Source organism: Poecilia latipinna, unplaced genomic scaffold, assembly GCF_001443285.1.
Source record: "Poecilia latipinna isolate Pla-1442-1.1 unplaced genomic scaffold, P_latipinna-1.0 Scaffold1571, whole genome shotgun sequence".
NCBI lineage: Eukaryota > Metazoa > Chordata > Actinopteri > Cyprinodontiformes > Poeciliidae > Poecilia > Poecilia latipinna.
The window spans coordinates 108,842-119,648 of NW_015114187.1; the positions used below are offsets into that span (position 1 = coordinate 108,842).

At 41.4% G+C, this 10,807-nt stretch overlaps 1 protein-coding gene across 4 annotated transcripts in view; it reads right to left on the minus strand.

The window, feature by feature from the left end:
- cnot10 (CCR4-NOT transcription complex, subunit 10) overlaps window positions 1-10,807 on the minus strand; it is a 20,125-nt gene that overhangs the window by 6,995 nt on the left and 2,323 nt on the right. The window contains exons 1-14 of one of the 4 annotated variants that reach the window (XM_015058773.1): window positions 9,901-10,128; window positions 7,149-7,240; window positions 5,848-6,009; window positions 5,584-5,734; window positions 5,276-5,415; window positions 4,836-4,910; window positions 4,666-4,749; window positions 4,329-4,446; window positions 4,002-4,151; window positions 3,595-3,797; window positions 2,457-2,578; window positions 2,092-2,271; window positions 1,087-1,167; window positions 898-1,011 (exon numbers count right to left, since the gene is read on the minus strand). In XM_015058773.1, coding sequence (XP_014914259.1) covers window positions 898-1,011; window positions 1,087-1,167; window positions 2,092-2,271; window positions 2,457-2,578; window positions 3,595-3,797; window positions 4,002-4,151; window positions 4,329-4,446; window positions 4,666-4,749; window positions 4,836-4,910; window positions 5,276-5,415; window positions 5,584-5,734; window positions 5,848-6,009; window positions 7,149-7,240; window positions 9,901-9,916 — 1,688 coding nt within the window. In that variant the 5' untranslated portion in view covers window positions 9,917-10,128. Of the gene's footprint in view, window positions 1-897; window positions 1,012-1,086; window positions 1,168-2,091; window positions 2,272-2,456; window positions 2,579-3,594; window positions 3,798-4,001; window positions 4,152-4,328; window positions 4,447-4,665; window positions 4,750-4,835; window positions 4,911-5,275; window positions 5,416-5,583; window positions 5,735-5,847; window positions 6,010-7,148; window positions 7,241-9,900; window positions 10,129-10,807 lie in introns of those variants that run through there. The other 3 variants (XM_015058771.1, XM_015058772.1, XM_015058770.1) reach the window with 3 other exon arrangements.

Sequence of the window (10,807 nt, forward strand, 5' to 3'; positions counted from 1 at the left end):
CCAAGGTTCAATCCTAAGACGTCACCAGGTGACTCTGAACCCATCCAATCACTGAATAGATGCTTAGAACAGATAATTGCGTTTGAAGACATAGTGAAGGTCTTTAGGTGACTAACAGCAGCCTGTTTCTTGGCCCCTGGAACACACAGCCACCTCTCAGCTTCCTCACTGTGTTTGGGACAACTGACCGGCTGACCTGAGGCAAGGCTGCAGCACATAGACAGATACTGTGGGACGAGGCCATGGAGACTTAAAGAACAAAACAACTTTTAAAACGCACAGTAAAAGCAGGTGGAAGCCAGTAAACTTTTCCTAGCACTGACTGACATCTGATCAATCATACAATAGGTTCACATCCAGAGAGGGGCAAGAAGTTCAGCAGAGGTACCGAAAACAAAAACATGCGATTTCAGTTAACCAGAACCGGTCTGGACTTGTTGGCCTGGCCAAGCATGGCATTTTACCACTGGAAAACAATAAAAACAGTAAAGACAATAAAAATAGCTGGTTTACATCCCAACAACATTCACCTTCATTTGAAGCTGCTCTTTCTTTCCAAAAGATTTTAATAAATAGTTGCTACTCTACTCTCATTGTCTCTTTAATCTCCTCTATGAAAAGTTTGGGGTAATTCAAATTCCTCTCTGGTCCAACATTCTGCTACATTGGAACCTACACACACTGGTTTCCAGTTCACTTTAGGACAGAATTCAGATTGTCCAGTGTCTATAAGGCTACCGACAACCCTGCCCCTCCTTATTTGGAGGAACAAATAGGAAAGGGCAAAATAAGTTTGCAAAGAAATTTTTTTGCTTCCTAATTCAGAATTGCTGTCTGAATGGGATTGAAAAGGTTATGCCATGTATTGTAGCCAGAGTTAATGATGATGATGCTTACCTGAGGGAGCCAGACACCTTGGTTTGATGAAGCAGTTTGTCAGCGTGGTGCAGAGCCAGCAGGTTGTCTCCCAGGGCCAGTGCCACATAGGCACTACAAGCCAGGATGGAACACCTGCAGACCGGCTGTGGTTACACGTCACAGCACAGCAAACATCATCCTAACATCATCATGGCTCACTGTCTTTACCTGAGGTTTTCCACCTCCTGTTTTCGAAGTGGAGACGATGGAGTTGCAGAAAAAAACTTATCAGTTTCTTGACTTTTTCCACTGCAAACAACAATAACAATAACACACCAGGTCACAATCAACAGCAACGTTCAGTCCTGGAGAACATCACAGTGCAGCATCATTAGAACTCCTAAACCTGAAAATGATCAAATAAGCAAGAAAGATCAGCACTTTGCTAAGTGTGTGTGTGTGTGTGTGTGTGTGTGCATGAATAAAGCATAAAATTGAAAATCTTTTAAAGCGCAAAAAAAATCTAAGTTTTCTTTCTTTTGGAAAAAAAAAAGCCTCCAGATTATCCATGTTGTGGGATGATGTTATATAATAAACTGTATGGAATGATGAATATTTGGAGAACTGCTTGAAAACCAGCAAATATCCATAGAGACATTTAGCTCTGAAGCAACTCATTTTCTTGGCAGCTGTAGTTTCATGGTCAGCAGTGTCTCTAAATGCAAAATGTAATATGATGCTGCCACCAAAAACTGATATTGTTATAGTGCCTCCTTTCTGTTTAAGTTGTAATTGTCCAGAAACCATCATGTCTTCTTTCTTCTCACTTTTCTGTGTTTTGGACATAATCCCCAGTGAGCCACAGACCTGATAAACATCTTCTCAGCTAAAACAAATCGACAGTTACATTCCCAATAAACCTTTTAATTCATTCCTAGACATCATAATGTGTGGCTGTGATTTTTAAGGAAAGCAATGTCTGGCATTTACCCATAAAAAGAATAAAACACCCACAAAGGAAGAAATTAATTGGGTTTTGTGTTCCAGCTTCATCTATATATGAGTAGAATTCAGGGTGGCACAGCTGATAAAAGTGTCAGAAAAACAGTGAGTAAAACTGACAATATCATGACAAATAAATGCATATCATCCTATGAAACACTAAGCATGTCAAGGTTCAGTAAGTTATTACCCACATACATACAGATGTAATGGTACATGGGTTATTCTGACCTGCAGGGGTCACTGTTCTCACCACCGCTCTCTGTGCTTCCTGATTGGCTGGAGTTCTTGGAGCCGCTTTCAGCCTTGGCATCCGGCTGCTGGTGTTCAGGCAGCAGCAGCAGGGCGTTCCGCAGGCAGATGGCAGCAAACTCCATACTGGCGACAGGGATGGCAGCAGATTGGCCTTCACTGAACAGAGACAGCAAGAACGTAGAGTCAGCATCTAGGTCAGCTCCTGAAATCAGTCTGGCACCCAACAGTTCACTGCCTTCTACGTGACAAGTTAAAGTCTTTCCCACTGACCTTTCCTGTCGTAAGCATCTCCTCCTGTAATCTCATATTTGAATTTCAGGGTTGGAGGATGTCTGACTGACCTGTAGTTGGTGTTCTGTGAAGACTGTGATGCCAGAACAATCTTGCGATGGTATCCTTGTCCAATTACAGACTGGACTATTCCCTTTTTACTAGGTAAACTCTTGCTTTCCTGCTCGGAGCCCTGGAAACATTAGCAAACATCACAACGTATTCACAAACTATGTTGCCCAGTTGTAACATATTATATTTGAAAGCATAAACATATTTCCTATGTAGTTAAATTCCACAGTTGACGACATTTCCACAATATCCTGAACAGTCCAGAACGAGTTTTTCCATTCATGTGGAAAAAGCTTTTGACCATATGGAATGGAAATAATTATTGGAAAGATTTGGGATCCATTCAAATTTTATTCATAGACTGAGCTCTTGGCACTCTGAGCCTCTGCTTAGTGCCGTAGTCACTGAACTGAAAAAACTGGAACAACAAATTCACAAAACTAACTAAAATTAACAGAAAAATGTCCTCAGTTTTCATTTATGTCTCATTACTATGAAGTCTAGTTTCCTGTTCTTTTTGTCTTGCTGTGCCGCATTCTGCCAGCAGATGGCAGGCTTGCAAGTCAGATTTCTGCTCTGTGGTGGAGTTTTATGCTTTTCCTGTTCTATGCAGCAGGTAGTCCTGCTGCTTTTTTGTCATGTTTTGGTTTTGTAAAATACCTTATTAAAATTGTTTTGAGTGAAGTTGTGTTGCAGGAAGCAACTACTCCATTAAACCAATAGCTCCAGTCTTACCGTCCCAACATGAAAACAAGTATGTTGTCAAAAACACCTTTCCTTATTTCACTTTTTACATGGTTTGATGCAGGAGAGATTAAATTAATGTAATGTTTTTTGTTCAAACCATCTAGACATATTTAAATTTGAATTTCATAAAACAAAATTTGCTGTGATGGATTGACGACCTGTCCAGGTGACCCCGCCTCTCGCCTGCTGACCGCTGGAGTTAGGCACCAGCAGCCCTTCTGACCCCCAAAAAATGGATGAAGGGATTGGAAATAAAATTTGCTTCACTTTAGGTTGCGTTCCAGGTAGCTGAGAATGATTCACTAACATACACCAATTCCTACGGCGCTAAAGAAGGGCTGATCTCTAAAATCCTTAACTCAGCAGCTGGTGGATGCAGGCTGAACATACCCCTTTGTTAGCAGAGATGCAGCATTCAGCCAGGCGCAGCCACAGGCGCGGGTTGGAGTGGTAAACCTGAACAGCCTCCATCAGACACTCAAAGGCTGCTAGCGGCCTGGCGGCGTGCAGCAGCTGGACGCCACAGTTATACAGCAGCTCATAACGCTTGTTGGACAGCAGGGCGCACATAGGGACACCTGACGGTCTTTTACCTGGAGACAGAAACTAAACATTCAGCACTGCTGTGACTGTTACTGGATTCAAATCTAATGGATAATCACCAGATAAAAAACTACATCCTGTTTGTTCTATCTTGGTTCAGTTTTCTTAACACGACTGCAGTCAGAGGTAGATCCATAAAGCATAGCGAGATCAATCAAAGTCACCATAGAAACAGTCTGGGTTCTGGAGCTTACACTGGTTGTTGCCGCCGTCTCCCAGTTGTGCACAAGTGTGATCGTTCTCCTGCAGCGCCTTCTTGAAGTAGAAGATGCCCAGGTTGTGTTTCCCCATTGCAAAGTGGATGCAGCCCAGATTGTTCCAGAACATACAGCGAACACATTCACCTGGATCAAACAGATGGGTCAGCCAGGAGCCTCAGGATGGACAGAGCCCTCAACCTGACAAACACTTCCTGCTTGTTCCCATGGTGAAGTGTTGTGCATATGAGTTTAAAATAACAGCTTCACATAATGAGTGGAGATCTCAGATCTGACTGCAGGCTGGCGGTCAGCAGATCTCACCAGTTCTAATGGGTCCAGGATGCTCTGCCATGTTGGAGCTGTTCAGCAGCTTCACTGCTTTGCGGTAGTTTCCTCTCAGATACTCAAAGTTACTTTTGAGGAAGAGAGAGGGGGCAGACTGGAAGAGAAGAGACAGGAGAGAAGGAGCTGGGAGGCGTTCTCTGAAGACTCCCCTCCGCTCCACACTCACAAAGAAGACGACATGATTTAGGATCTGCCTAAAGTCCCACAGCTCTGTGTATGACTTTAAGCACTAAAATCTTTACTAGTGGTTAACTATTGTCTTAGTCCAACTTTGCCCCAGATGTTCCCTGCTGCAGCGTTGTCATGGACTCACATTCCCTGCCGTGTTCATCACTGATTTAATCTCTCTCTTACAGGCCTTGGAGGACTTCATCTGAATGTACGCTCTCACTTTGTACTGGAAAAGAAGCCAAGAACAGGCAGCTGGTGAATCAGGAGAGAACCTGAACAGCAGATCATGTTTACACTGACCAGCATTCCTACCTGATGGATTTTGGATTTGGCTGCTTCCATCATTGCTACAAACTCCACCTTTTGGTTTGATCCTGAGTTGTTGCTCTAAAAAAAAAAAAAAAAAAAAAATTTTTATAATTAACAATATTCTTTCAAAGACGTGATATTTACCACACATCTTTAAGGGAAAAACGTCATCAAATGAGATGATCGTTGATTTCAGGGGGAATAGGGTTTGATCAGACCATTTCCATCAAGAAGTATTTTTATATAGGTGTTTATAATTATATTGTGCTTAATTTCCCTTTGAGAAATTAAGCACAATATTAAGTATTTTTGAATTTGAATTATTGTCCAGCAAAATGTGTTCTGGTGACAGGCCTATCTGTGTGTAAAATGTCTTAGAGGTGAATGATACACTCTGAAAAACAGTGAAATATTTCTTTCCATTTGGCAGAGTGGTCAGCTACCTCTGCCTTGCCGTTCTTGTTGCTTCCTTGTACAGAGATCTTGTCCAGAACAGCCAGCAGGTGGAGCGCCTTCTCTGGCTGGAATGTCAGCAGGTAGAGATCCACCAACAGGAAGCACACTGACTGGGCAAATTTCTCTTCTAGAGCAAATACAATAATTAACTCCAAGCCAAAGGCCTTCATGTGCAAAAAGTCACATTCCAGTTATCATTTAAAAACACATCATCAGGTTCTTAAGCAAAACCAAAAACATTAAACTTGTTGCTGCTGAAAGAGCAGCAGGGACTGTGACCAGCAGCACAACATACCAAATGGTTCGAGGAACTGGTAGAGCTTCTCTCCTATAGAGATGGCCTCAGAGTACTGGCGCATGTGGTAGTGGATGATGGCCTGGTTATAGTACAGCAAACTATTCTCAACATCATCCAAGCCATCAACATCTTCTGTGGCTGTGTGAAGCTGGGACACACAGCTCAGGTCATGGTCATGAACAAAAACAGGTGTGTGTGTGTGTGTGTGTGTGTGTGTGTGTGTGTGTGTGTAGAAGAGAAAAGACAGATGTGTAGTTTTACCTGATTCCTCATCGCTGAAAGGGTCTGCTTCAACGAACCCGTCGCAGTCTGGCCACTTCTGTAGAACTCTAAAACAGCTTTATTCAAAGAAATTTTGTAGTCCTCTTTGTTGAGTTCCTGCAAGGCTTCAAGCTGTTTCAGAGACTCGTCATACTTTCCAGCCTATGAAGAGGATGTTGGACAATCTCACAAATCTGGAGCAGGTGGGGGGAATTATGTGAACTATAAAAACAAACAGCAAAGTCCATAAAAGCTCATTCCAACTTTTACTGACACCATCACCATCGGTACAACTCCCTTGTAGGTCCTGCTTGATGAATTGCTGTTACACCTACAGCTCATTCTACATCTTTTGTGCTGAGACATTTCTAATTTTGGAACAGCTTTAGTAACAGCTGTAGATGAATGAGACGAGATGCTCTGCATGTTCTGACCCACAACCTGCTGGCAGCAGCATCATTAAACAGGAAACAGAAAATGAGGTGCAATTCCAGTCCAACCAATAGCAGGAGTAGCGCTAGCAACGCCAAAGGCTTATGGTTACCATAATGTCAAGTAACGGTGGCTCACAAAGTCCAAAAACATATATTTCTTGTAGTTTTTTTTTGTCTCGTAGTTTGTTTGGGTGGAGGCTGGTCTGTGTTCACACAAGCAAACCAAAACCACCACATAAAAAGGGTCTGGCTCCAAGGGTTCACTTGAGTGGATTCACACATGGAGGATGAGTCTGGACAAACGGAGGAAACCGTTAAAGTGGACCAAATGTGTCAGGTATAAATGCACCCTAAAACAGTTGGATCTGAATTAACCAGAGCAATATCTGTGCTTTGACACAGCAATAAACTGTCTTAAGCATTCCTCTTGCTCCGACTTTAACTGCTCAATCATGAAGCATGTCCAACACAACCTCAACGATTTGATTCACTTCCTCTGCTGCCATTGCTAAAATACAATAATAGACAGATTACAATTCAAAACAGCACAGAAAATCAACGTCATCGTTCACAACTCGTTGCTGACTGGCCAGGATTAAATGCATTGTGAGAAATAAACTCAATGGGATAAACCGAGGTGGAGCACTGAAGGGAGATGAGAATCCAGTGGAACTGCTTAAGAAAGCAATGGCCAGGCTATCACTGTTGACAAACATCAACTTCTAACTCATTCCGATATTATTAGTGTCTATAATTCATGTTTTTGCTCCTTTTACTATGGCTGCAGCTTTACATATTTGGCACAGGAAATCTAAAAACAGACAGATTATGTTAAGATCCCCCAAAACATCAAAAGAGAATATTTACCAGAAAAGCTTCGTATGCACTCGTTGCCATCTCCTTCTCCTGGTCCGTCATCCCACTGGACGGCGAGCCGTTATGTTTTGCCTCGTTTAATTCTGCTCAATTAAAACAAACAGATTAATATGTGCCAAATGCTGCATTACAATATTTAGGGTAGAAAATTGGGGTAGAAATTAGACCTGGCTTCTCTCCAGCTTTACAATAAGTCACAGGCAGAATAAGGAGCATTAAAAGTAGCTCACCAAATGTATATCCTACCTTGTGACAAGCAGAAAACATAAATATAACTCTAATCATAGCTAGAGAATAATCAAAAAACAGTTAAACCTCTAAAGAAACACACAAAACATTCATGAAGAAAGCAAAGCCAGAGTTGTTTCTCCACAGTAGCAAGCAGTGAGCATGGCTGGCCCCACGCTGGAATTGGAACAATAGAATTAGGATCTGTGTCGATTCATCTGAACCAGGTCATAAACAAGGTTGATATGTCCTTCTATGTCCAGTAATCCAGCATGTACTTGATGACGTGTGGTGACCTTTGAAAACGCTGCTTCCTCAGACAATCTTAATTTCCCTATGGGATTAATAAAGTTTTTATCTTACCTCACCACAGCTTGTTGTTAGGATGAATGTGTGTCAGTAATGGAAACGGCAAGAAACAGGAGATTCCTTCAATCTGGCAACATTTTGAAATCATCCCTCCTAACAGGGTTTGCAAATAGTAAGAAATCACCACTAATAATACTAACAATAATAATAATGTCAAAGAACAACAGCGATCCTGTCATATAATTGATTTCTTCTAATTTGTCGTGTTTTAAAGTATTGTTCAAAAGAACTTCAATACAACAATAACACCTCATATATGCTGAGGTCTTATACCTCATCCTACCAAGGGCTGCAGAGGGCCAGGCTGAAGGACAACACCCAGACCTACCAGAGCAAGACAAGTCCCAGCTACAACCCAGCATCTCACAGCAGGGTGAAGATACTAGCAACACATATAAAGGGCCATAAGCAGGTGGCTGCTATAGAATAGAGAAACACCTGGATAAGAATCTCCTCCTGGCAAAGTCCTGGAGTCATTCTGATCGGCCTCAGTGGGTCAGATTCAGCTTGACCCAAGAGAAGGTTCTGTTTTTGTGGAAGACATCCTGCCTGGTTCCAGTTCCAAAGAAAATTTACCTATCAGTCTATAGTCATTAATGACCCATCAGTGATCAATCACTATAGACAACCAACATCATGAAGATAAAGAAGAAACTCCTGTTGGCCCACCTGACTAAGCAGACAAAGACATATCAAGACCACCTGCAGTTTGCTTATCGCTGTGGATCTGGAGTTGATGATGCCATCATACATGTTCTTCAACAAACCCACTGTCATCTGGTCAAAGCAGGCAGCACTGTGAGGATCACGTTCTTTGATTTCTCCAGTGTATTTAACACGATTCAGCCTGATCTGCTCTGTGAGAAACTCCAGAAGACACAGACGGAGTCCTCAACAGTCACCTGGATCTATGACTACCTCACAAACAGACCACAGTTTGTGAGACTGAAGGACTGTGTGTCTAACCAGGTGGTCAGCAACCTGGTTAGACCTGTACTCTCACCGTTCCTTTTCACTCTACACTTCAGACTTCCAGCACAACTCTGACTTCTGTCATCTGCAGAAATACTCAGATGACTCTGCAGTTGTTGGTTGAATCAGAGATGGACAAGAGGCCGAGTACAGCAGACTGGACTTCTTGGGGAAGCTAAGATCCTTCAAGGTTTGCAGCAAGATGCTGCAGATCTTCTATCAGTCTGTTGTTGAGAGCGTCATCTGTTCATCCGTCATCTGTTGGAGCAGCAGCATCAGAACCAGGGACATAAAAAGGCTCAACAACCTGATAAAGAAGGCTGGTTCTGTTCTGGTTCTGTTCTGGGGACGACTGTGGAACCTCTGGAGATGGTGAGGCAAAGAAGGATTATTCATAAAATCAAGAAAATTATGGACATCCCTGACAATCTTCTTCAGGAGACTGTCTTGGGAAAGCAGAGCATCTTCAGTCAGAGGCTTCTTCAGATTCGCTGTACTACATACCTCTACAGGAGATCTTTCCTGCCAACAGCCATGACAATAACTCTTTAAAGAATCTGAATTAATGAGCAACAATACTTAATTTCCTTTTGGGATCAGTTTGGCATATTTAAATTTAATCTGAATTTGATGAGCTGAATCATAGCAGGTTGAAAAGTTCAGGGAATATTTAAGCTATAAATTTTGTTGCAGTTATTTTTTCCCCAGAATTGTTAATCAAAGTACCATCTAAAGGTGGCTGTGAAAAGTGCACTCAGTATGTTGCACTGCAGGTATGCTGAATTTCCGGGTATGACAGAGAGTCAGAGAACACCGGCGTTCTCCCTCCCCAGAAAACGAAATACGAGTATTATCGACTCCTCCATTGGATTGTCTCTGGGCTATTTTCAGAGACGTCAGATAAAAGCGCAAAGCTGCCTGTATGCTGCGTATTGAGGAAACCAGAAGCTGTTTGGTGGCTGAGACAATGCATAGCGCTACACCGGTCTACAGTTGAAACATCAAACATTTAGAGAAATGTTTGAAAAAGGTCCAGGTTCACAGCTAAACAAAGTGCAAGCATCAAAACGTTCCTTTAAAATATCGTTGGCAAATAATTGCTTTTCGTCATTTGGTCACCAACTTTAAGTTAGCATAGCTAACCACTTAGCCTGAAAAAATCGGAGAAACTCACCGCTGTTCTCTGCCATTACTACTTGAGGACTTAAGGATAAGACAAATATTAGGCTGCTGTCAAAATTAGGTCACGTTAAACAACGTCTACTAACTAAACTACATAGAAAAGTGACGGATAAACACTTAATGTCTTCAAATAGATAAACAAAACTGTTAGCCAAATTATCTCATCCGCTCTAATATATTCTTCTTTGGTGTTTAATGACAATCCTAAACCGATCAGGAACTCAGTGGCGCCCCTTGTTGGTAAACATTCTTCTTCTTGAGTTTTATTGGCGGTTCCTAAAAACGTTAGGTAAATATTACCACCGCCTACTGGTATGGAGTGCGGTTCATGGGGATTTAATTAATGTGTCAATATATACATAAATATATCTGTACATCTGTATAAAGTACAGTAAGTGTTTAATTTAAGTGATACAGCTCTGGTATAACAATAAGGGAAACTATTTCAGAGGCGAAACACTGAAGTTGCTGAGTAAGAGGAAACTGAAATGTTTAGTACTTAGAAAATGCATATTAATATAAGAAAATTCTCTTGAAATTATGTAGATGAAATTAATTTATACTACTAGCAAACGCAGTAAAACGTCTCCCATTATCTCTACCAATATTAATACAAAAAGTCAAGCATAGAAAACATACTAGTTTATAAAAGTCCAGGCAAACCTAAATCTACCATTTTAATAATAAAAATCTGCTGGGGGATGTAACTTTATAGTTTCATTTTTCTCAGCGGTATCTCAGAGACAAAAAAGCCTAAAAAAAGAAGAATCATGTCTGTGTAATCAAGAATAACAGCTTAGAGGAAACATTTACTCTAACATGAATTATAATTATGAAACAGCAAAGATATGATGCTATATTTTGGGATTGAGGAAATAAGCACATTTTTACTATTCAGG